This window comes from Alligator mississippiensis, chromosome 11, assembly GCF_030867095.1.
Source record: "Alligator mississippiensis isolate rAllMis1 chromosome 11, rAllMis1, whole genome shotgun sequence".
NCBI lineage: Eukaryota > Metazoa > Chordata > Crocodylia > Alligatoridae > Alligator > Alligator mississippiensis.
Window position 1 is genome coordinate 40,581,041 of NC_081834.1, and position 26,195 is coordinate 40,607,235.

The 26,195-nt window shown below is 47.1% G+C and overlaps 1 protein-coding gene across 3 annotated transcripts in view; it reads right to left on the reverse strand.

The window, feature by feature from the left end:
• The window catches only part of TRIP4 (thyroid hormone receptor interactor 4), a 57,264-nt gene extending 36,856 nt beyond the window's left edge, over window positions 1–20,408 (reverse strand). Inside the window, exons 1-7 of one of the 3 annotated variants that reach the window (XM_014599955.3) lie at window positions 20,301–20,408; window positions 12,437–12,603; window positions 12,041–12,177; window positions 8,543–8,776; window positions 7,302–7,380; window positions 4,451–4,580; window positions 268–483 (exon numbers count right to left, since the gene is read on the reverse strand). In XM_014599955.3, the coding sequence (XP_014455441.1) occupies window positions 268–483; window positions 4,451–4,580; window positions 7,302–7,380; window positions 8,543–8,776; window positions 12,041–12,177; window positions 12,437–12,603; window positions 20,301–20,383 (1,046 nt within the window). In that variant the 5' untranslated portion in view covers window positions 20,384–20,408. Of the gene's footprint in view, window positions 1–267; window positions 484–4,450; window positions 4,585–5,635; window positions 5,744–7,301; window positions 7,381–8,542; window positions 8,777–12,040; window positions 12,178–12,436; window positions 12,604–20,300 lie in introns of those variants that run through there. The other 2 variants (XM_059714859.1, XM_019477580.2) reach the window with 2 other exon arrangements.
• Between the last annotated feature and the right edge of the window lie 5,787 nt (window positions 20,409–26,195).

The window sequence follows — 26,195 nt, forward strand, 5'->3', positions numbered from 1 at the left end:
TGGCAAATGACTCTCCCATCCTCAGAAGCAAGTGCCTCCAAACTCTTTGGTTGTGCCACCATAGCTGAAACTTTAGAGGGATGAAACTGCAAATGGGAGAAATAACTGGCAGGAACAAATCAGCAGCTAAGAGCTCAGGGTCCTGCATGTTCCCAGCAATGAAAAATGCAGAGAGAGGAAGCTGATCTCAAGCAGCTGGGCCACCTCCAACAGACACGGACAGTGTTCCTCGTCTCCCTTTCCCCATATCCAGCACCACCTACTCACTTGCTGTGGTACTCAGCCATGTTGTCCTCCTCCTCCAGGATCTGCCTGCCAGCAAAGTCGATAGTGATTTTCTTGGTGAGTCGGGAAGCATGGCGCAGCTCACGCAGCTCCTTCTCCCTCTTCTGCAACACCTCCCTCTCCTGTTTGGAGAGCCACTGGTTGGAGTCAGTGGCAAAGTAATCCGACTCATCATCGATGACTTGGGTACGACGCACACTGGTGAGAGACAAACACGGAGAAGTAACAGAATGGGCATTGAGAATGACAGCAAATAGCCCCAGATATATCTGGGAACCATGTGCCTGAGCAAAGTCACCCCATCCCAGGAGCTCCCCTGTGATCCCCAGAGGAATCTGTCTGGGCAGTTGCAATAAGCTGGAGCACTCAAACTTTGCCTGTTTGAGGGTCGTGCTGGCAGTCTGTCAGGGACCTGATAGGATAAAACAAAGTACAGTGAAACTACTGCATCTCTAATGCAGAGAAGCAGCCTGTGGAAATTAGTTATGCCATGAAGGCAGCTCTCATGAATTTGGACAGGGAATCTCAAGTTGATGGTACCAGAAGCTACGGCAGACTATATGTTAAAAAAAACAAGGCAGCTCAAGGCTGCATTCAGCCCAAGCCTGCGGTGTCCACTCCCTGTCCAAGCTGTAGCAGCATCTGTTCTCTTCCCTGTAGAAGGGACTTCAGCGTTTATTGTAAATCCCCGAGACCTGCATCCACAAACACAACCTTTGCGCTGGAGGCCTGTGCTGTACATGTCCAAGATAGCAAAAGCCCAACTCAATCTGTTCCATTTTCTTTTTTTAACAAAAAATCAACAACTGAAAGGCATAAAACTGGAATTGGTCCATATACTACCCAAGGACTGTGTTAAGACTGAGGGGTGGTTGGGGAAGGGGGAAGAGAAGGAGGTAAACCAAAAGGAGAACGGAATGGAAAATGGATGGCCCAAAACTGGCATGCTAAAAACTGGGTCTGACTGATAGATAACAGAAAGGGGGGATGAGCTCTTGCACCTCATCCTTCTAAACTTCCTTACAAGGCAAACTTTGTGGAAGGCAGTCGGCCTGCACGGAGTGAGTTTTATCATTGTGCTGCTATCTCCATCACTTCCTGGGACTTCAGGATCTACTATGGCACTGTGGGGCCTTCACCCTGATCCTGAGAGATGTACCGACTAGACCAGGTCAAAGACAGAGGAAGCCAGGTGATCTCTCACCTCAACCAACTTTGGGTACGTCTTGAACAGCATCTGGGATACAAGACTTGGACTCCTGCTCTTACCCTCTCCTTTCTTGGTTCATTTCTTTCCCCCTGGTTCATTTCTCTCCCCCTCCTCCCCCAACTTTCTCCTTTTGCCTTCCATCTATGAAGAGCCTGGGTGCATCACTTCTATGATTTCCCAATCACAGCTGAAAGCAATCTTTATACACCTGTTACAAGCTTGTTAGTCACCAGAGTGGCTGACAAAATACTCTGTGCTCAACTTATGTTTACCCAGAAGCAAGTTTTGCAAGAATCAGTACCAGGGATAGAAACTGCATCATCTACCTACTATATTTTTCTTCTGTCTTGTGTGCTTCTGTCTTGTTTGGACATAAAGAAAGAAGACAGATAGCAGCAACTTCAGTTAGACTCAACCAATTTCCTCCCCTACCTCAAGAAAAGGAGAGTTATTTCCATCTTTAACACCACTCAATGTCAAACAGTGGTTTTCCTTATTAAAAAAAAAAAAAACACACCACCCTACAGCCAATGTGAAAGGAAACAGAGGGTGCTGTTAAAGTAAAGGCCTTACTTAAAACATTTCATTTCCAATGCTTTAATAAAATTTCCTTCTTCTGTGCATGGAATAACAGGTTATAGATTTCTTATGGTGGTTGTAGCCATGGGGTGAAGCAGGCTGAGGTCTCTGTACTCAACACCTTGGATCAAGGTTAATTATTGTACAGTAACAAAGTCATTTTAATACTTTTGACACTGGGCCCATTTATTCCAAATCAACACAAGAAGCCCTATGTCTTCTGAATGAGGGGATGGAGTGATATCTCTCTTCTCCTACCTCAGGGCGGAGAACACCGCCAAACTCTGCTGGTTTAGTGTGAGGAAGAGATCAAGACAGGAAATTAAACCCCAGGTAGCACCACCAATCGATCACTGCACTGCCCCTCTCCTGACCTCAGTACAATGCTTGAAAAATTCAAATGGTAAGAGCCTCCTTCCACCCGGCAGCTGTGAGCACAGCTCGGAGGGCACTGACAGCATACACTGCAAATGCTGATGCTGCCTGTTGTGTTGAAGACTGACCATACATGACACTGACAACCCTGGGAAAGAGACGATAAACCTTTTTCCACATTAGATCTAGAAGTGCTACTTTTTCACTCCCTCTCTCGCTCCTTCCAGCTGCGAAACCAAAATGAAAAATTCAGGTCCCTAACACTGAGCAACCAAGGGCAGATACTTCCTTAACATAAAGGAAAATGCAGTCAGATTAAACTCATGCACTAGTAGTAGTTACTGATGCATTTAGTGTAAGTGGATATGTAGCAAGGTGGGCATCTGAACTACAGTGGGGGGTGGAGGAGTGTCTGTGCCTCTCCCTCACACAAAATAGTATTTGATGAATGAAAACACCAGGATGGGTTTTAACAGAAAATTTCCTGATGACTTTTGTTAGCATCTTACAATTACATTGTTACGTTAATTCAGATCTCGTCTGCTGTAGAATTCTCTACAATGACTGAGAGAAATAGTGAAGCAACAATGCCACAGGAGAGTGAAAGCTACAGTGACTAAGAGGGGAAAAGAATTTTACTCAGAGTGTGTAATTCCATTACAATATAACCTCATAAATTCGGATCTCAAAAATCTGGAATTCTTAAAAATCCAGCACTTTAAGCTTCCCCCTCTGTTCCCCTGGACATGGAGGGGGAAGCTTGCACATGGTGGCTGCCACTGCCATCCACCACCCCGGGTTGCTGCTCCACATGCAGCTGCTGCTCCAAGACTGGCTTCCACTCCCCCCTACCCCCACCAGACAGAGGGGGAAGCTTCCACATGGCAGCTGCCACCACCCCATTCTGCATACAGCTGCTGCTCTGGGACCAGCTGCCATTACCACCACCGCCCCCCACCATGCTCTGCAACCAGCCACTGCTCCAGTGTAAAAACAAAAAAAACAAACAAAAAAACCCCACAGAATTTTCAAATTTCTGGCAGATGGCTCGGTTCTGAGCATGCCAGATTTATGAGGTTATACTGTACATAATGATCACTAGGTAGAAAGAATTACTTTGTTAAAGATCCACATTCCAACTGCAGGACAGGGTGTTGAGAGTTCAGAACACACATCTTTCAAGGCCCCTCAGAAACACACCACAGTAGACAAGACATGACATTCCTGCTTTTGCAAGGTAGAAATAAAAACTTACTTAAAAATAAACCATTTCAGGGCTGCAATATGCATCCTAAGGCAGAAAGGATGCATTATGTCCTATGCTGTTCACCCTCACCTGACATTTGCCACGTAAATAGAGAATTTGTAAAGAGGGGGAGGGAAAGTTAGGCACAGACCAGCACAAAGTGCAGCATCAATGCAGAATTCTAGCAAGAGCTGTCAGTGGGCCAACCAGCGGTTCCTGCAAAGGGCAGGGAATCTGGTCACATTTCATGTGTCAGACACATCCAGTGAGTTGATGTATGGCTTCCCCATCAAACTCAAGCCTGAAGGCAAAACAGCAATCAGACTTTCCAGCTACATCCAGCTGTACAGGGACCCAATCCCTCTTCTACCTCACAGCTGCTCAGGGGCCAATACAGAGCATACTGCTGCTTCCCTTGAGATCCCTAGAGGACACAAATCCTTGGTCCACTTACTGAAAGACTCAGCTGGGAAGTTAATGACCCAACAAACCACAAACACTAGAATTTCCTCCCCCTGCTGAAGAGCCTCCAACCAATTTGAAACTAAGACACACTGCTGAGGAGCAGCTGGGCATCAGCTGAGGCTGCCACTGCCAGTACATCTTTCCCTCTGAAGTCTATGGTAGGGGACACCACCCTAGAATTAATTTAATAGATCTGCAGCCATAACAGTATTGGAAAGGATGGAACCTTGGTACTTTTATATCAAGGGTGGCTCCTGTCTGCAGAACAGCAGCCTCAGGTAGCCCTGTACCTTGTCTTGTCAAACTCCAGCAATTTGTCCTTGTGTTTCACAGCCATCTGCAGGCCTGCTTTCAGCCGAGCTTCCTGGCGAGGCAGTAGGTCCCTGCTGATTGCCTCCATCTTCCCAGAACTCTCAGAACCTGCCTTATACAGAAATAAAGCACTCAAGAAAGGGCTGGCCACTAAATATTACTTGTGCAGGAGCAGACTACACTCCCAAGAATGCATGACATTAAAACAGTTTAAAGATGCAACATTTTTTAAAATGACCTAAATCCTATCTCCCTGCTTTCCCCACTGCCACTGTCCCCACCCCTGCCCCAATCTCTTTCAGCTTTCTGTCTCCCAGGAGGTAAGATGTCCTGGTCTGAGCAGTGGCTGACTGCTGCATGCAGGGTGGGCCCTGAACCAGCTAGAGCAGATGTCATGTGTGGTGTGCATCCAAGAGGGGAGCTGTGCGTGGCGCAGTCCAGCCAAGGTGGGCACTGCATGGACTGCACTGTACACAGCACCTATTGCTCCAGGATCCATGTTGTATGCAATACAGTTCCCAGATAGCCTGGAGCAGCCACCAAATTGGGGTTGTTGAGGGAATAGAAGGGAGAAGGGGAGGGAGTGCATGGCTTTGATCTGAGCTGTAGATTGGTCCTGCACCATGGGTGTGTGCAATGCCCTGTATGAGTCTGATCAGACCCAGAGGCAGCACTGGGGGATAGATGGCAGGGCTCCACAGTGTTTGATAACCATTTTAGGGCCTAGTCTCAATCAGGTTAATTCAAAGGAAAGGCTTCCTTCATTTCAACTGGCTTTGCAACAGGCCCTTCCCAGATATAGGTGTTTGGGTTATTTCTCACCTAAAGCGGTGCACTGGGAATATATCCACCCCACCCCACCCCCAAATGATGGACATTTGACCCCTAGTGAGGCTCTGTAACAGGCAAGCACAACTCTGAAATCCTCACTCAGGAATTCTCAGAGCTTAGGAACTGAAAGTCTTCTCTTATATCAGGGCCAACAGCTAAGGGCTTGATCTTGTGCCACGTGCTGTTTCACACCAACGAGGGTCTAACAGTGTTCATATGGGAGCGTGACAGTACTGAGCCCTGAGGATCCCAAGTCAAGAAGTTTATTCCACTGACTCATATTGTACATGACACTAAGGCTCCTCCAGATCACTCATACATCCCGCACACACCTTTGGAAAAGCAGATGCATCTGAAATGAGATACAAAAAGCCAAGAAAGAGAGAGACTAAAAAGAACTTCTTAAGCAAGCCAGAGTCTGTCATTTAACAAAGCCAGCTCCAGCTTGCCCCCAATACCCACCATACATTCAGGCTGGATTAGACTTCAAGGCAGCACCAGCAGATTGTGCCTTGTCAAAGCTCTACCCATGGCCAATCTCCAACGGAGGATAAGCCAGAGGCAAAGACCTCCTCAGCCTTTTAAAAGCATTTCAAGGAGCATCACTTCAAGGCACCGGATTAGCAGTAGTCAAATCTGAACATCTGATTTATCCACAAACCCCCTACTACTGCCCAGCTGAAGAAGCCCCCCTGCCACCCCCCCCCCCCCCACACACACACACGCAGCCCAACAAGATGACTTAGTGCAACAAGTTTCACAGGGCTGAGGGGAAGTCAGGGCCAGCACCAATCCCTGGCTTCTGGCTAAAAGAGGCCAGAATTCATAAAAAAAAACCTGTTAACCTTGTAGCTGTGATGAAACCTGCCAATGTGCTCCACACAGAACACTGCAAAGCCTGCTAATGGAGAGGGCCAGGATTTAAAGAGGTGGAAGGCTCTACATTTTCCCCATTGTCACTGAGCCATATCTCTGTGCTGCAGAGAGAGACAGCTAATCACCCTTCAGCTTCAGCTAGGAGAGATAATGAAGAAATTAAACTGAGAAAAGGGAGAGGGCAAAGCACTGAGAAGGCTGGGGACTGACACTCCTGACACTGACTCACATCAAACTCTCTGCAGAGAACTGCCAGTTGCCTGACATTATTTGCAAGAGAAAGGGCAGCTCTAATTTTTAGGGATTTAGGAAGCAAAGGAACAGAAGCTTATACCAACACCCAACAGTTGAAGAGCTCCCAAGTTCTTCAGTAAGGTTTTCCCAGAGCTTTATCAACATGGATGTTTCAGCCAAATTAATGCAGATAACTCTCGTAATCCACAAGTGCTCAGTAATGGGATTGGTTATTTACTTGGCTTCTGCCCTCAAATCTTTACCACCCAATATGAATTTCAGTTACAAAATGTTATTAGCAAGAACGTCAACAATAGCTGCTTCTCTCAAAAACCTCTGAATCACATTGCTAGTTTCCCTGGTTCTCTGCAGAAGACACTCTACAAGGATCTTTTATTCTCACTGGAAAGGACTGTAAACATCTGATTACTGTGCATAATTCAGACTACCTAACACATCCAGACCTCATCCACCCCTGCTACAGCCTGCAGAGGCCTGTCACATGCTGAGCAAGAAGCAAAGTTAGTGGGCAAATGGGCATCAGCAAGATTCTCATCCAAGGAAGGTGCCACAGCACAGTGGAGATGGCTGCCCAGGGAAGACTTGGGAGCAGGGCTTTGGCAATTATCTCTGAGGTGCTTAGATAGTAGACAAAAAGTCAGGTGATCAAGTCCCTCAGTCCCAACATACAGTTATCAAAAGCTCCTCCCTATAGCAAAAAAAAAAAAATTAGTAGATTCAATCTGCTAAGGAGAGAGCAAGACTTAGTCCCCATCTACTACAAAACAGTGATATAAGCCTTCAGTGTGGACATACTGATACAGCAGGGCTTACCCTGCATCTAATTTTTCAGATGAGCTACATTGCCACAACATGGTGGCTACCAACCTGTCAAGAGCTTCTTCAGCAGCTTCTGGCTCTTGTTTGAGTCACGCTGCAGAATGTCCTGCTCTTCTTTTGTGCACACCTAGAAAAGAAACAGATATTTGGCACCTGAGAATCTCACAGCCCTGGACAAGACTTAAAGGCAAGGAGCAAAAGCTAAAAAAGATGAGGGCAGGCCTTTTCTGCTTCTTTGTAGCTCACCTTGAGCTAAGTGTCACAAACCCCAGAGAGGCAGGGAAGCATCATTTTATTGTACAACTGGGTAAATCAAAGCCAAACCATGCCCTCTTGTGGAAAGAGGGGAGACAGGATGGTGAACAAGGAACAGAAAATAATTCACATCAACTTTTCCTAGTCTCATTTTAAAAACAGATACAATTGTGTGGCTTATGGGAAGGATTCTCCCCCTTTTTTATCTAAGTCAGGAGAAAGGGCCAAGGCACACTGAAACCTCTAGTTCTAGATCAGTAGTACTTAAACCTTTTTTGTACCAGGACCAATTTGTATACATCGGTGGCCAGTCCCATCCCAGTGCCCCTCATACCCAGCCCACTGCCCCCCACCCCAGGCCCCAGTCTCCCAGTGTGTGGGGCATGGGGAGCCCCAAGCAGCCCCTTGCAGGCTAGAACTCTGACAGCCTACAAGGGAAAAAAAACATAGTTTCCTATGTTTTTCTCTTTCTTTAAAGACAAATCCATTTTTAAAGTTTGTTGATCTATTCTTAAAGTTTGTTCATGACCCTTTCATATATTCTTGCGACTCACTTTTGGATCACGACACACAGGTTGAGAAACACTATTCTAGATGGACAGTGTCCTCCTCGTGAGTCAAGTCAGCCAAAAGGCTGCTTTCAAAGGATTCAAATCGTAACTTTTAGATTAGGGGATGTGTCATTGCAGGGCTGTGACATATTCCAGGCAGACCCTGGCCCATGAAACAACCCAGGAAGCTGCCATAACTTAGACAAGCCCCAGGGTTATGTAAAATATACATCCACACCTTTAAGTCTTGCTTCCCACCCATCCCCTAGATGCAATACATTCTCACCCCAGAAACCTTTTGTGAATCACCCCAAGGCTTTGATCTGGAAGACAAGTTCAGAATAGGAAGTCTTTTGCACATCTCCAGGAGACAGAAGCTAGTGAGGCTAATCCCACCCCGCAACATCTCAAAGACCCAAACACAGCACACTACAATAAAGTATGGAAAACAAAAAAAGCAAAAAAAAACAGGGTGTTACATACCAGTGCACCACAGAATAAGCAGGGACCAGAGCCCTCCTGTTCACAGACAATACGCCCGCAAGTCAGGCAGTTATTGATGAGTTTGTGCTTCTGGCCAAGGCACTCGCAGGAATGGCGCCCAGGAATGAGGACAGTAAGCTTATCCTGACCCTCTTTGGTGTACAGGTTGACATATTTGGTCTTTTTCTTGGAAGAACTGCTGCTGTTGTTACCACTACTGATGATCTCTTGTGCCTAATTTGCAAACACCAAGCAACAACTTTAAACTGAGTTCTCACTGCAACTTAACCATGAAAGAGAAGATACTGGCTTCTAAACAAACCATGTGGTCAGAAGCAACCAGACAGCTCCAGCCACTATCCAACCAGGCCAGTTTCACTAAACACATCAGTAAGTCAAGGGAGAGTTTCCCTATGTGAAAGCCTCCGGTTTCAGTGGTTCTCAACTATTTTAGACTCCAAGCACCCCTCAGAAAATGCCAGCTCTTAGCTTGTAGTTGTTTCTTGACTATAGAAAAATGATAAGAGCAATTCTTCTGCTGCAAAGAACTCAAAAAGACCAGAGCGTATGAGAATGATTTTAAGACTATGGATTCTTCTTTGAAAACTCTGGATTTAATCTTATGTGGTCCCCTGGTTGAGTTACTGCTTTGATTAAATCAAGTGGTAAAACAGCAAATCAAAGTGCAACCCCTCAAGTTTAGCCTGAAGGAATCCCATTACTAGCATTCAGACACAGCCCATTGCAACTACATGGCCCTGCACGCAACATTCCATCCTGAGTCTAAGGACTCAGCTCAGAAGCACTGTATAGGAGTCTTATTTTTTGGCAGGTTGCATTTCCATATTAAAGATAATGCTGGCTTATCCTGTTCTATCCAATATGAATTATAAACTTGGAAGCTGGGTTATACAATCAAGCTCCTGAGGCTAGCGGCTGGATAGAGAATGGGATTCAGAAGGGAAGCAAGCTGTTTCGCCAGTCAAATAATCAGACCCCTTCCAAACTCTGCAAGCCATTGGTTAAAACTTTCAGCTTCCTCTTTCTGACACACAAAGCTTTTCACATGAATAAGCAGGAGGCAAAGCAACATGAAGAGCTTTCAGCTGTCAGTTGAAGCTTTCTCCACCAGGAGCAGAAGGCTCCCAACAGAGAAGCTACAACTGATTCTCCAACATCCCATTTCTATTAGATCCTACATGCAAGCCAACTCCACTCTAAGCCTCTCCACCAACCTCTGTCCTCTGTTATAAGCAGGCACATTGTGCCCCCTCTGCACAGCACCCTGTAACAGGTTGCCCTCCCCAGCAGCATTTTTCATTTCTGCCAATGAGGGGCACCCTTGAAGTCCCTTAATGTTTCATTTTCTCTCGTTCGTCTCGTATCCTGCCTTTACTCTCCTGCCACGTCTTGATGTAAATATTATTTAGATGCTCTTACAAGTGGGAGACTGCCTATTGTAATTCTATGTTGGGGTTCTCAGCCACCATGGGCCTTGTCCCCATCTTCCTCTAGCTAGGCCTACCAGTCTAAATCCACCAGATAGGGTTAGACTCTGAGGCTCTAGCTACTTAGTCTTCTCGGAGCCTGTGGCCCTTCTTTTGTTTTCAATATGAAGCCCAGGCTTTCTAGCCCAGAGGCTTGTCTGCTGGGCATGGAGCCAGAAGGACTCAAGTGCCAGTCCAGGCAGCAGCCCAAAGCTCTTACTGCCCAAGGGTGCCTTTTCCATTAGCTCAGGCTGCTAACCGAGATCCTCCCGCTGGGACCTGGCTTAAAAGTCCTGCAACCAGTTCCGAGCTACAGGCCCTGTATGGCTGCACACTCTAGTGCATTAGGCCCTTTGGCCTTTTATGACTGCACCCAAGGCACTAATGAAGCCTCCTACAGCCTCAACCAGAACCCACCAGTCTATCAATTAACAAATATGTATAACCAGTAAGTCCATGGGTTATAACCACAAAAGAAATAGAAATTAAAGAAGGCAACATGCCAGCTTACATTTCTTTGTGGCTTGGTGCTTCTGCTTCCCCGTTGTCTGTGATGCTCCTCCCTATGGCGCTGCCGCCACTTCTCCGAGAGTCATCAGGAGTTCCCTTCTCACAGCAGCCAGACCGGCAGCTAGCCTCTCTGTCGAGCTCTCATGCACAACCTCCTTCCCCTTCGGCCGCTGCCTTTAACTGCTGCCAAGCCCAGGGTTTTTATAGTTCTGGCCTGCCCCCTTCCGGTCACCTGACTAGCCAACCTGGCTCAGCTTTAACCCCTACACTGCCAGCAGGCTGTGCCCAGAAAGTTCTGGTCTTAAAGGGACCGGCCTGCTTTCTGATAACAGGGTTAGGATTCCCTGGTACACACCCACTTTCATTTGTCTGTTGCATTCTTTCTTTTAAGCTAAAAAGGGACAAAAAAACTAAGGACACTTTATTTTTTTCCATGTTAATGGAGAAAACACACTGCTAGTCAAAATGACTTCTAGCAGTTCCGGTGACTGATATTTTTATTTGCCAATATATCTGTACAAAGCCAGCTTTCACTTTTTAACAGCTACGTCCCCACAGTTGCAAAAAAAAACTTTAAAAATATACATGCAGAGATAAGTAAAGAAGTGCTCTCTTTCCTAAATCTGTAATGGAAAAATAGCACTGGGGCTAGTAATTGAAAAGCTTGCTGCGGGCAAGGAGGAGGAAGAGGGGGGAATCGGCCAGTCATCAGCCTCAAAGATCCTTTACACACGCAGGTAAAGGCACGACTGGATCTAATGTGGGATCCAAACAACTGCACCTCCTGCCATGCCACTAGTGCATGGCAAGAGGCATGATTATGGGATTGTGTATTAGATCTAACCACGCCTTATTGCCCGTGTAGGAGGAGCCTTATCCTGGGCTCCTCCTGCATCAGCAAGAAGCAGGCACCCATAGCTGAGAGCACCCTTTGCTGAGGGGACTCCCACCCACAGGGGCCACACACAGCCAGAACTAAGAGTCCTGCAGCTGATGGGGCTCTGGGTCCCGGGTGTGCTTTATATGAGGTGCAGCTGGGACCCAGAACCCCATCAACTGCAAGGCGTTTCAGTCCTGCCGAGACCCAGAGTCCTGTCAGGTGTGAAACTCTCAGTCCCAGCTGCAGGTAAGGTGCAGGCAGGACCAAGAGCCCAGTGTGGGGTTTCCTGCACCCCAAGCCTTAGGGGACATGGCAACTGCAGAGTTACACAGGGCTCTCAGCTACTGGGGAGACCCTGCTACAAGTGCAAATTAAAGCTCAATAGCAAGCAGCTATAAAAGTTAGTACACATTTTTTAGGTCTAACTTTATAGTTGGTTGGAGCTTTTTATCATGTGATAACTACTTTACAGGTGTAGCTGGTCTCAAGGTAATTGCACAATTAACCAGATAATTGAGCAATACCTGTCATGTGTATAGGGGGCCTCTTATATTGAACTGGGAGACCCATATCCTCTGAGTTCTACAGCAGTCTGTCTGCCTCAGAGCCAGACGCACTCACCTTGGCCAGATCAAGAGGTGTTTTTACTTCCTCAACAGGCACATCAGGCTCAGCATACACAGGTGTTTCCTGCTTGTTCCTTCCTTTGCGTCTACCCCGTTTGGCTTGGTCTCCGGCCCGTTGCACCTCTGAAGTCTCTAAACGGTTGTGCACACAAGAAGGAAGGCATATTAGCTTTCAGCAAGAAAGGACAGCATCCATGAACTCTGGTGCTCTTAGGAAGAACACTCACCAAGCAATAAACATTCCTGCTGGGCAAAAAATGAGACCCAATAGCAAAACCAGCTGCAGAGGGCACTTCAAGGCTCTAAAAGTGTTGGTTAAATTAGGTAACTAAGGTAAGTTGGGTTCCTTTCAATGCTTTAATTCCACCAACACATTGTCACTTTGACCTACCATCTTTTTTCCTGTATACTGGCAGAGGGTCAGAAGACAGCTGAGAGGACTTTTGCCACCTGGCTACCAGTTCTTCTATAAACCGACTCTTCTTCCCATCAGTCCCCTGGATGAGGTCAATTACATATTCTCGGATCTCCTCTTCATTTTTAATTGATAAGATGTACCTCAAAGTGGACAACAAGAAGGGAAACTAGTCACCAAACAATAGCATCCTAGGTAACAACATGATAAACCCTCCCAAATTTTCCTGTGTCCAGCATCAAGTGCTTTAGAGAAAGCTGAAAAAAACCACACAGAACCCTACAGAACATTCCAAAGAAAGAGAAGAGGGACTCCTTCCTGACCCCTGCAGATGATCAGTAGAAACCGTGAAGCACAGGATAGCCAGGCACTTACCATACAGAGAAAAATCTACCTTTCATCCTCAACATGGGGATTGCAAGTGCTTGAATCTGCATATTACTCATGGATTATCAATCCACGGTGTGACCGCCTCGCTTCGAATACCCGTTCATGCGCTGCCTTAGAGCATGCACCTGGTGGTGGGCGTGGTGAGGGTTCGTGTGGCCACTGAGATGGACCTTGATCACCCTGGAGAAGTTTAAACTCACCTGCTATGACTTTAAATGTATTTTCAGAGGAAGGGTCTTCTTCCGTAGGTCCCTCAGAGTCGGTCACCCCTCCCAGTGGATATTCATAGGGCTCCACTTCCCCTACACCCCTTCCTTATACCAACCTCTGGCGGGCCATCTTAATTTAATGGCGCCATCCCTCTGGTTTAGATGACCTTTGATCTTCACGCCCTCTTCGGGATTGGTTATTAACTTTGTTTCTTTGATAGGCTACAGGCCTACTGGATACGTCCATCTTGCCTATCTTCCCCACTGTCGATGGCTACTTGCTGAGCCTCGTGATCACCCTGGTAATGCGGTGTCAGCCAGATCCCCCTCAAAGCAGACCAAACCAATGAATACCCCAAAAAAAGAAGACAGACCACAACAGCAACACAAGAGACTATATACACACCAGTGGCAACTAAAGAGAAAAAATGACTTAAAGAATAGGAGGGCGGATAGAAGAGAAGAGATCAGGATACACTGCTCCTTCCCTCTTTTAGCCCTAGAGTCTAAACCAGGTGGCGTCCCATGGCACTGCTCCGCTCTGCGCTTTTGTTGGGGTGTCTTCTGTCCTTCCCCGGGTCAGCCTCCCTCCACGTCTTTGTATCTGTATGAACCCGAAGTAGGAAGCCTCCGCCATCTCTGGGTTTGCTATAGCTCCTTCAAGAGCAAAGGTGTCCCCTGGATGCCGGTGCTGCTCGTGACCAGTGTGGGATTTATTCCCTGCCACTTGGGCTGCCTGTCCCCCAAGCGTAATCCACCCCTTCCCACTGGGGCTGCTTGCCACCAATGCAGAGAGCCTCTGAAGCCTCCACTGCCACTCTCTGATCTGGATCCATTCTTTCTTTTGTGCAGGCATGGAGAGCCTCTGAAGCCTCCGCTGCCTCTCCCCCACTCCCTGCGTCTCTTTCGGCGCTCCCTTTTATCTTTCCTGGTCGGTGATTGCTCCTGACATCACCCGCTGGCTCCAGCTATATATAGGCACGGCTCATGAACTGCGCAGGTTCCGCTCTTTGTACCTTCGGGGTCTGGCGTCCTGTGGCTGGTAAGTAGTTTCTTTTTTTGGGTTTTTTATCCACGGGGTGTGTAGCCCCCATCCCGGGGTCCCCTGTAGGGAAGGTCTCAAGCTCTCCTGTGGTTGTGCCCCTGGGACATAACCCCCACTTAAAGATGCCTTAGGGTGCTTCATTTCCTTGTTTTGGTGTCCTACTTGTCATCCTGGGTGTTTCGCTCGGTTGGTGTTTGGCGTCACCACGTTTGGTCTCATTTCTGCATCTGGATAAGAAATCCGCCACTATGTTACTTGTCCCTGGTCGATGTAGCATGTGGAACTTGAATGGTTGTAGTGAAAGGGCCCACCTTGTAATCCAGGCATTATTGGTCTTGGCTGTGCTTAGGCATCTTAAGGGAGCATGGTCCATTACCAGCTTAAATTCCCTCCCCATCAGGTAGTACCTGAAGCATTCTACCACCCAGCAGATTGCCAAACATTCCCGTTCTCTGGTCGCGTATCATGTTTCTGCAGGCAGTAATTTTCAGCTAGCACAGGCAACTGGTCTCTCTATCCCTCCATCTTCTTGGGTTAGGACTGTCCCAACAGTAGTCTCTGACATGTCTGTCTGCAATATAAAAAGTTTACAGAAATCAGATGCATGTATCACAACATCTTCGCATAGGGCCTTTTTGAGCAATTCGAAGTTCTGTGTCATTTTGGTCGTCCATTTTATGCTTCTCGCCCACTGTCCTTTTAGGGCTTCCATAAGAGGTGCCGCCAGGTCAGAAAATCAGGGGACAAACCAGCGGTAATAATTGGTCAACCCCAAAAAGGATCTAAGCTGTTTGCTGGGCTGGGGTGCCTTAAAGTTGCGGATGGTTTCCACTTCATCAGCTAATGGCCTAGATATATATATCTAGGTATATATATATCCTAGATATATGGTTTGCCTCTAAGCCAGCACGCATTTTCTTGGGTTCGCCATCATCCCTGTTTTTCTTAGTTCTGACAGTACGGCCCGGAGAGCCCTCTTATGCTGAGCACATGTTTGCATGAACACAACAATGTCATCAATGTAGGCTGCAGCATACTCGGTGTGTGGCGCCAGGATCTGGTCCATTAGACGCTGCATACGAACAAACTCGTATAGGCCCCATACCGTCCCAAAAGCTGTCTTGGGCCGGTCCCTGCTGGCCACGAGGATCTGCCAATACCCCTTTGCCAAGTCGAGCGTCGTGATATATTGGGCATTCCCAAAGCGTTCCACTAGTTCTGCGACGTGGAGCACAGGGAATGCGTCGAAGACTGCCATTGTATTTAATCGTCGGTAATCAACGCTTAACCCCAGAGATCCATCTGATTTTGGGACTGGGACCAACAGACTTTGCCACAGGCTTTTGGATGGGTGTATGATCCCTTGTTCAAGCATTTTCTCAACCTCTTTGCGTATCTCTCCTGAGAGGTGATGGGGCACCAGTTGCCATGTCTCCCACACTATGGCCCCCAGTGGTGTCTGTATTGTGTGGTCTGTATTGTGTGGAACCCACCTGGGTTCCTCTCAGACTACATCTTTAAATTTCTTAACCAGAGCCTGCATCTCATATCTTTCAGATGTCAACAGTTCTTACTCTATTTGGAATTGGTCCTCTGTTCTAGCCGTTCCTTTCTCTTAGGATTGCTCCCTGGGGTCCCAGGTCTTCTGTATCCGCCTCCACAAAGGCTCCCCATTGCTCCAGTTTATGCCCTTCACGCAAGAGGTTGACGTGATATATTTGTTTCTCACATAGATGGCCTGGTCGGTGAACCTCATAGTCTACCAGTCCCACCCTGCGAGTTATCTCAAACAGGCCCTGCCACTGGGTTAGGCAGCTTACTCGAGGATGCGGGCAGCAGCACCAGCACCTTCTGTCTGGGTTCGAATTCTTGCTCTTTAGTGTGCGCATCATACCTCTCTTTCTGATGATGTTGTGCCTCCTGCATATTATCCTTGGCCAGGTCTTGGGCCAGCTGGATCCTTTGTTGCAATTCTTGCCGATATGTGATCGGATTTCTCGCATTCCCTGTATCTTGTTCCCAATCTTCTCTTAGGGCCTGGAGTAGGCCTCTCGGGGGTGACCTAATACTAGCTCAAAGGGAGAATATTTCATTAACTCCTGTGGAGTGTCCCGAAGGACAAACAAAACTAATGGAAGAAGCAGAACCCACTTTTGCAGGTCTCCTCTTATACAGCATCACAACATTCTTTTTATTGTCCCATTGAGATGTTCTACCAGGCAATTAGTAGTCTGGGAGTGGTACACAGATGTACACAGGTGTTTTATCCGTAGGGTGCAGCACACCACTTGTAACACCCGACATGAAATTACGCCCCTGATCAGTGAGGATTTCTTGAGGAATTCCCATCCTCGCTATCCACTTAATGAGTTCTTCCGCAACCCGTGGAGCCGTTACTGCCCACAGGGACACAGCATCTGGGTACCGGGTGGCGTAATCTATGAATACCAGTATATACTGGTGTCCTGTGCTGCTACGGGGTAGTGGTCCAACCACATCCATGGCTATCCTTGAAAACAGGATATCAATGATAGGCATAGGTTGAAGTGGGGCCCTCGCCAGGCAGTCCTCCCTGGCTTTCTGACATTCGGGACAAGCTGTGCAATGGCGCGCAACATCTTCCCCCAACCCTGGCCAGAAGAACCACTGGGACACTCTAGCAGTGGTCTTATCCCAACCTAGGTGTTCTCCTGTGGGGTTGGAATGGACCAATCGCCAAATGATTTGGTGGAAACGGGTGGGCACTACCAGTTGTGTCCTTTCAGGTAAATAGTTTCTTTTGTCGGGGTTTTTATCCATTGGGTGCGTAGCCCCTGCCCCGGGGTCCCCTGAGGGGAGGGTCTCTAGCTCCCCTGTGGTTGTGCCCCTGGGACACATGGGCCCCTGTCCTATACCATCCCTTTCATGAACTTGTTGAGTCCCATCTGGAAACAACTCAAGATCTTTGCATCCCCACTGTTTTGCTCAGAACATTAGCCAAAATTTTACTCCTCTAGCACTTAGAGATTTTATTCTAATTTCCAATCAAAATACATTAATAACCAATTTGTACCAACTTGAACAACTATTCAGTTCTTTAACCTAAACAGTTCTTCTCTCCCCTCCTCCAACATTCATACTGTAAACATCACAGAGGTAGATTAATAGATTCATAGATTGTAGAGTCGGAAGGGACCACAATGGATCATCGTGTCCGACCCCCTGCCCCTGGCAGGAAAGAGGACCGAGGTCAGATGACCCCATCCAGGTGACTATCTAGCCTCCTCTTGGACACCTCCAAGCTAGGTGATAGCACCACCTCTCTTGGAAGCCCATTCCAGATCCTGGCCACCCTTCCTGTGAAAAATTTCTTCCTAATATCTAACCTAAATCCACTCTCAACTAGTTTACACTCATTATTCCTAGTCACTCCCTGGGGTGCCTTAGTAAACAGCGCTTCCCCTATTCCCTGTTGACCTCCCCTAATAAATTTATAGGCGGCCACAAGATCTCCCCTCAGCCGTCTCTTGTGAAGGCTGAAGAGATTCAGCTCTCTCAACCTCCCCACGTAGGGTCTATCACAAAGGCCAATAATCATGCAAGTGGCCCTCCTCTGGAGAACTCTAGTTCTCCAGTCATCTATAGTGTCTTCCTGAAAACACAGTACAGAAAAAATGTAAAAGAAGTGATTATAGGAGAAAACCCTACAGTTTTCAACTTATTTTTAGCCACCAAAAACAAGCAAAAGGTTGTGGAGGTGCACAAATCCTGTGCTATCTTCACATGTAGCCTTCCAAGGCTTGTGCAAAAAATGCCCAAACTACAAAATGCACCAAAGCCAGAAGGGCTAAATCAGACCTGGTACAAGATCTAATTATGGATATAAGCCCCTCCTTATCACCCGATGCTTAGCAAGCATTTAGAGCTTTGCCAAAGCAGGTGACAAAGCTACCCCTGAATTTGGGCAGGGACTTTGGATGAGGAAACACCTGCATGATTAAAACTAGTTATAGGAGAGGGAATGCAGACCTCTGTGACAGAAGATACAGTCAGTATCTTAGAGATCCAGGAGGAAAGACTAAGTTTGTATGTAAAAAAGTGAGACAAAAACTACAAGCAAATACAGCTGACATTAAAAATAATCTTCCCAAGGATACAACAATAAGGATCATTTGGGGATCCAAGTGGGAGGGAAACGGGACCACGTAAATTATGGGGGGGAAGCACGGGCGTTAGTAAATAAAGTTAACTTTAAGATGAGAATGTATAAAAGAATACATGGGGACCAAAAGCATATTACAGTATTGCAGGTACATTAAGTAGCCCAGCCATTATCTAGCTTTCTTTAGTTCATAGATTCATAGATGTTAGGGTCGGAAGGGACCTCAATAGATCATCGAGTCCAACCCCCTGCATAAGCAGGAAAGAGTGCTGGGTCTAGATGACCCCAGCTAGATACTCATCTAACCTCTTGAAGACCCCCAGGGTAGGGGAGAGCACCACCTCCCTTGGGAGCCCGTTCCAGACCTTGGCCACTCGAACTGTGAAGAAGTTCTTCCTAATGTCCAATCTAAATCTGCTCTCTGCTAGCTTGTGGCCATTGTTTCTTGTAACCCCCGGGGGCGCCTTGGTGAATAAATACTCACCAATTCCCTTCTGTGCCCCCGTGATGAACTTATAGGCAGCCACAAGGTCGCCTCTCAACCTTCTCTTGCGGAGGCTGAAAAGGTCCAGTTTCTCTAGTCTCTCCTCGTAGGGCTTGGTCTGCAGGCCCTTGACCATACGAGTGGCCCTTCTCTGGACCCTCTCCAGGTTATCCGCATCCTTCTTGAAGTGTGGCGCCCAGAATTGCACGCAGTACTCCAACTGCGGTCTGACCAGCGCCCGATAGAGGGGAAGTATCACCTCCTTGGATCTGTTCGTCATGCATCTGCTGATGCACGATAAAGTGCCATTGGCTTTTCTGATGGCTTCGTCACACTGCCGGCTCATGTTCATCTTGGAGTCCACTAGGACTCCAAGATCCCTTTCCACCTCTGTGCCACCCAGCAGGTCATTCCCTAGGCTGTAGGTGTGCTGGACATTTTTCCTCCCTAGGTGCAGCACTTTGCATTTTTCCTTGTTGAACTGCATCCTGTTGTTTTCTGCCCACTTGTCCAACCTATCCAGGTCTGCCTGCAGCTGTTCCCTGCCCTCCGGTGTGTCCACTTCTCCCCATAGCTTTGTGTCATCTGCAAACTTGGACAGAGTACATTTGACTCCCTCGTTAATTTCCTTAAATTATAAAGAGGTGAAGACAGTTCCAGCTTTAGATAGATAGCAAGACAGACAGATACATACGTGTATGTACGTATAGATCTATATAGATCAATTCATATATCTTGACAGATCAATCATAAAGCTGGGGGGGGGAGATGCAAGCGCACATACCAAGCAGTATGTACATGTACCAGCCATGTATTCACCAGCCAGGAGCCCAGTATCTCTAACCAGACTGTTTGAACATTAACATATACAAACAGTATACTGATAGCACAGATATTCAGTTATAAGAACAGTCATATATCATTTCCTTTGCAAATGTGTAATGCAGTCCCCATGTATTGCTCCAATATTGGATTTTGTTTTGACATCTGCGTGAATTCATTTTTTTTCCTAAAAAAACCCCACCCTTTCCTTTTTCCTTATCCTCAAATGGCAGCCGGGCCTTGCAGCACACAGCTGAGCAGCCAGGCCTGGACCCTGCAAAGCTTGACCCACGGGCACAAATCCTAGCAGCGTGAGGCCGGGGGGAACAATCCCAGCGCTCGGCGCTCACTGGAACCAGCCAACGGCCACCCCAGTCTGCACCGCGCCGGTCCAGGTGCATCTTGTGGGTGCGGATCAGTGCCTTGCACTGGACAACAATAACAACAACAGTGATGATAGCAGGCAGCAGCACCACCAAAAGTAATTATACTAGCGATGGTAGTATGGATAATATTAACAGCGATGATGACAACAACACTATCACCATCATGACGACAGGGACGACAGTGCCAGCAGTAAGAACGACACCAACAGCACCGGGCAGGCCCCGCGGCAGCCTCGGCACCGGGGGGTCGAGGCCCGCAGCCCCCCGGACCGCGGCCCAGCGGCTCCGACAGCGGGGGCGCTCCGAGGGGGCCCGGCCCGGCCCCTCCCGCCCGCCCGCCCGCCCCGGCCCTCCCGCGCTCACTGCACAAGCTCCTCGCTGACATCCAGCCCGAAGTCGCCCTGCAGCCGCTGCATGCACCAGCCCAGAAGCGGCGCGGCGGCCATCCTGGGCGCGGGGGAAGGGAAAGGCGGGTGCACCCCGCCCGGCAGGCCTGGCCCCGAGCGGCGCGGTGCAGCGCCCGCGGCTTCCGCCCGGCAGCGCCGGCCGCGCACTGCAGTTCCGGCCAGTCTGCGGCCAGCCCTTCTCCGGGCACTTGCCAGGTCAGGTGTACGGATGATCGTATTTGCACCACCATTTCAACCCTTGCACGATAGATAATACTAAAAGTGTTCAAAATGCACGGTCATTTCGAGGTAGTTAATGAATGCAGCATATGCAAAACCCAAGTGACTCTCAGAGAGTCTTCACCAGCTTTGGATTTGCTGTCAGCACTTCCTACTACCGGTAAACATCCTCCCCCATCCCCACCTGCGGCTTCAAATGTTCCCAAAACCTTTGGCGGGCGTGCTACGTGCAGCCCCAAGCCCAGAGGCTTGGGTTTCGGATGGCCCCAAGTTTCACTTGCCCTCAGCCATATGGCCACAGAAGCAACCTAGGGAGGAGTCTGCCATTTCCATAAAGTGGGCATAAAGCCAAGGTTAACTGCATTACCTACACAGTACTATCCCACGCCAGCAGAACAGTCTTCCCTGGGTGCGACTAGGGTGGCCATCGTGGAAGACATTCCGGTTTTCTCTTACTCTGTCCTCTATTGATACGAAACCGGACGCCTTTACGTCCTCTATTTTTCTTTTCAAGAACAAAAACAGAGGACGTAGAGGCATCCAGTTTGTATCAATAGAAGACAGAGGACAACCGAACTGTCCTCCATGATGGCCACCCTAGGTGCAACTAGGAAGCCTTTTTTTTTTTTTTTTATAAAACATTTTATTAGAAAACCATACCATAGAAAACCATACCATACCATAACAAAAGACTCAAAACGACCCCAAACAGAGACCTCACAAAAGGGTAATACAACATTTCAAATAACATAATACAAAACATTGGAATTGATATCATATTGCACGTCATCTCATTTGTACACAGTATATACAACATCCCTGAGTATTGGCTATCTAACACATATTACACATATCATATTAGACATCCTGTACGTCCCCCCCCCCAAAAAAAAAGGAAAGCAAGAACACTCAGTGCAATATAGGTCTCTTGTTGTCTCTATCCCATGTGCAACCCTAGCCAGCCTTTTCTACTCACAATGCTGACTCTTAGTTTAGCCTATACCTGTGCTGGGCTGAAACAACCCCCTGAAGTCCATCTCTTGCCAGAATTTTTCCTCCCCTCCTTCTTTCGTATTTGGTGATCACAGTATTATTTTCTTGCCAAAAAAAAAAGCAAAAAAAAAAAAAAAAAGCTTCAACTTTGATGACCCAGTTCTCACTCACTCTCTGGAGGTTACAGTGAGTAGCAGTGTAAAGTAATTGTATAACAATTTAAAATACACGGACCTGAATGGCAAAACAGAGAGAAAAGAATAATCATAGTAATAAATTCAGTTTAACCAGTCAAAAAAAGAGTTAAACAAAACATCATGGTGCCAATGCCAAGTAGAGTGGTGCAGGATGTGATGATAACAGTATAAGGCAACATGATGTTGCCTAAAGAGGAAGACTTATTTGCATTCTTATTTACATATTTTCCCAGTGAACGATAGTTTTTCAGAAAACACAAACGACAATTTGGAGCTTCCATTATGATAATTTCATATTTAAGACCTGGCAACACTGCTGCGCCCACTAGGCGCCTCAGGGGGCTGCCCAAGGAGCCTTCCAGGCTGGGCAGGGACAGTCTCCCGACTCCCATCCCCCGCCTTCCCCCCCGCCAGGAGCCCTGCCCTAAACCCTGTGGCACAGGAAGGGGGTACCCAGAGTGGTTGGTCCAGAATAAGCACCTAGAAGATCCCAGAGGTCCCTTGGCTTCACTAGACCTGCCCTAGGTACAGGGGCCTGGCATTCAGCTGCCCTGTCCCACAGAGCTGAGCCAGCTTGGACAGTGCCAGGCTTAAAATGTCTGTGCCCACCTGGAACCCTGCAAGTGCTGGGTCCCTCTGGGTGAGGATGAGCTGGCAGCAGTAGGAATAGGGCCCATCAGCAGCTTTTCCCAGTGTAGAGACAGCTTTGCGCTTTGTCTTCACTGCAGAAAAAAAAGGCTAGCACAAGGTGGCACCATAAGGATGAAATCCTGCTGGGGAAATGGTGCAGGTTTTTGTTGCATTGTAGGTAGTTGCAATCAACCTGTACCCCCCTCCTGCCTGGCGTTCACCTTGACTTGCTAGATCCAGGTGCCCACTGCAAAGCAACACAGCACTGAGCATCAGAAGGCTACAAGATTAGGTTCACAGCACTCAGATGACAATGTAGCTGTTGGAGCCATGCTTCCCACTGCTCTGCTGAAAAAAAAGATTAATGAGAGAAAAAAAAACTTCTACAGACAGATTCTAAATGATTTGCCACATACAACTGGCAAACTCCAGGTAAAGCAGCAAGGATCCTGTCTGCCACAACATCTCCCCCAAAACAGAAAAAGCAGCTGTGGCCAGTCAAAAATTAGAGAGTTTGTGAGCATGTGATCCTTCTCTGGCACAACACACATGTCTACACACATGCACACACACCCAGGGAAGCACAGAATACTTTCTAGGATTCTCTAAGCACTGGGTACACACACGTCTTCTGCCTACAGGACAACATGTGAATGTAACTATTAGGGATGTGATTAACTTCCAATATAATACAGTCATTGCAATCCCTTGTGTGGAGACAATTGTACTGGCATGGAGTTTGTAGCCCATTATAGGAATAAGTGTCCCCAGCATAAGAAGCATCTTTATCAGTATTTAAAGCCAGGGCTAGCTTCTAACACACATCAGACTGAATTTTATTAGTAGATGTTAACAGTAATGAACCAAAAAGATGACAAAGCTAGTAGGGAAATACAGACTGCCCAAGGGAGGGACTAACATAAGAGGGATGGGGGTGAGGAGGGGAACCCAACTAGGTTACAGAAAATACAATGTTAGCCAACTAAGCCTGGGGATGGTAGAAGGGGGAGGGGGAAGGAGAAGGAGGGGGTTCACAATGCTGAGAGAAAAAAAAAATAGATACACGCAAACCCTACAGATGTAACTCAGACAGGTCATGAAGGGGGAGGAAAAAAATATCTGGAACTATGTGAAGTCCTGGTGGTCATGACCACTCCTCTAAGTCTTTTCTCCCCTCTCCAACAGAATATGTTTTAGAAAATATTCCCATTATGACCTCAGCGTACAAATAACATTCCTTAAGATAGTGGCTCATAATCTGTGGCCTGAAGAGCACTGGCTGGTCACAGGGGGCTGGCTCTCTCTGCTTCTATCTTCTAATTTACATTAAAGGACACTGAAAATACATTAGCTACTTCCTTAATGTTTCTTCCTCAGGTATTATGTTACAGTCTTCGTGGCAGGCTTGTGCGATAATTCCCAAAGGAGGGGTCATGCTTGCAATTGTGAATGGAAGAGGAGGCCCAGGAGTCTATACTACAGCTGCACAGCTACACAGAGAACATTTAACTGTATTTTTCCCATCACCGCTATAACATCTCTGCCGATGCAGTGATAGACGTGCTGCTATAAGCTGTCACCAATGTCTCTGCCTGCTAGGTGTCTAACCCTGCTCAGAGCAAGTCTGGATGAAAGAATCCTTGCATTTGATCTATGCTATTGCTTTCCCCAGTGAAGCTATAACATTGCAAGATCAATAGTGAGAAAATGGATAGAAATTCTCAATGGAGACAAGGCTAAAGAAAACAGGACTCCCTCAGGGACTGGTCTGTGTCTCACTACTGTGAAATCCAAGCCCAGTGAATAAGTGCATTAGTTGGATGTTCCCACTAAAATAATCAGCAGCGAAATAATTAACAGTGTCACTTGTAAACTGTCACCCTCATTGAGATGAAGGTGGCAGTTCACACACACAGGTTCTGAAACTTTTTTGAGTCATCTACTCTTGTTTAATGTGTTCAGCTGTGCACAGGCCTAGGACTCCACATTATGGATAATAAGAACAAGAATAAGAACAACCTAAGACAGTAATTCTCAACTAGAGTGCTGCAGCACCCTGGGGTGCCTTGAGACCCTTTAAGAGTGCCACAGAGTGCAACACATTGTTAGTACTATTAGGGGTACAAACATAGGTCACAAGATTAACCCAGAGATTTCAAATAGGAATCTATAGCGTTAAAAACATTCTGACCTGTTGTGATCTTTATGAGCTCTTTGCAACAAAAGAATTGCTCACTTTTTTCTATAGTCAAAAAATTTGTGAAAATTAAGAACTGGCATTTTCTGATGGGACTCTCGAGTCTGAAAAGGTTGAGAACCACTGATCTATGACATATAAGTTGTTTTTAATTTTTTTCTTTTCCTTCCTTTTTCCTTTTTGTAGTTGCTCTTCGCCTCTTTCCACTTTCCTATTCCTTGTGCACATTCTAGCTTGTGTCCTGCCTGCTTTCTTGACTAGGCATGCTCTGTTTTGAGAAATGTTGCTTACAATCAGTGTTTTTCATATTGTGTTCCATGGAACCCTTTGGTTCTACAATAGGACATCAGCGGTGCCACAAAGAGATCAGGGTATTGGTTAAGAGGGCTGGGAGGCAGTGCACTGCCACTGTCAGTCCAGGTTGCATGGCGCCATGCCAGTCTAAAGGGGAGGGGTAGAGGTTTCATGGCAGAAGAAGTGACATGAGAGAGTTATGTGACTGCAAGAAGTTTGAAAACTACTGCTTACAACCATAGAGTCAGAGGGGTTCTCAAAGACTATCTAGTACTACACCTTCTTTCTTCAGCAATCCTTCACAGTCGAGGATGATTGATTTCCATGATTGTCTTATTTATACATCCAAAGATGGCTGATGAGGCCTATCCAAGATCAGCAGACTCTACTGCAGCTTGGACATGTGTTTCCATGCGGAGTGGGTGACACTGGATTCTTGATTTGGTCTGTGATGGACTGTTTCTGCTGCTCCTGCTTTTCCATCTTCTGTTGTTGTCATGAGGCTTCAAAGTACTAAGATCCCTGGAGCAGACCTTCCTCCATTTGGGCCAGTCCTGGGTAACAGTCTCCCACAAGTTGACATCAGTGTTGCATTTTTTTAAGTTGGCCTTGAGGACATCCCTGAAGCACTTTCTCTGTCCTCCTGTTGACCATATGCCTTGGCTGAGCTGGGAGAATAAAACTTGCTTTGGGAGTCTGGAGTCAGACATCCAGATGACATGGTCAGCCTAATTAAGTTGATGTTGAATGATCATCACCTCAGTACTCATGGTGTTTGCTTGCAGGAGGATGCTAACATTGGTGCATCTGTCTACCCACTGGATTTGAAGGATCTTCTGCAGGCAGCATTGATGGTACTTCTCTAACAACTTCGGATGTCTCCTGTATGTTGTCCATGTCTCAGCTCTGGACAACAAGGTGGGGATCATGACTGCTTGATAAACCATGAGCTTGTGTCACAGTCTTTGAACACCCATTTCTTCAGGCATCCAAAGGCTGCACTTGCATATTTAAGATGAAGTTGGATTTCTTCATTTGTGTCAGCCTTCTCCAAGAGATGGTTTCTGAGATACAGGAAATACTCAGTGTTCTCCAGAGTCTCACCATGGATCTAGATTACTGGAGCCGTGGACTGTTCATTAGGAGCTTGTTGGTGGAGGACCTTAGTCTTCTACATGTTAAGAGTTAGTCCCATTTTCTTGTATGGCTCAGTAAAGATTTAATGATTACTTGAAGATCTGCTTCCAAGAAAGCACACACTACAGCATCATCAGTATACTGGAGCTCAGTAATTGAGGTCAGGGTGGTCCTGGTTTTGGCT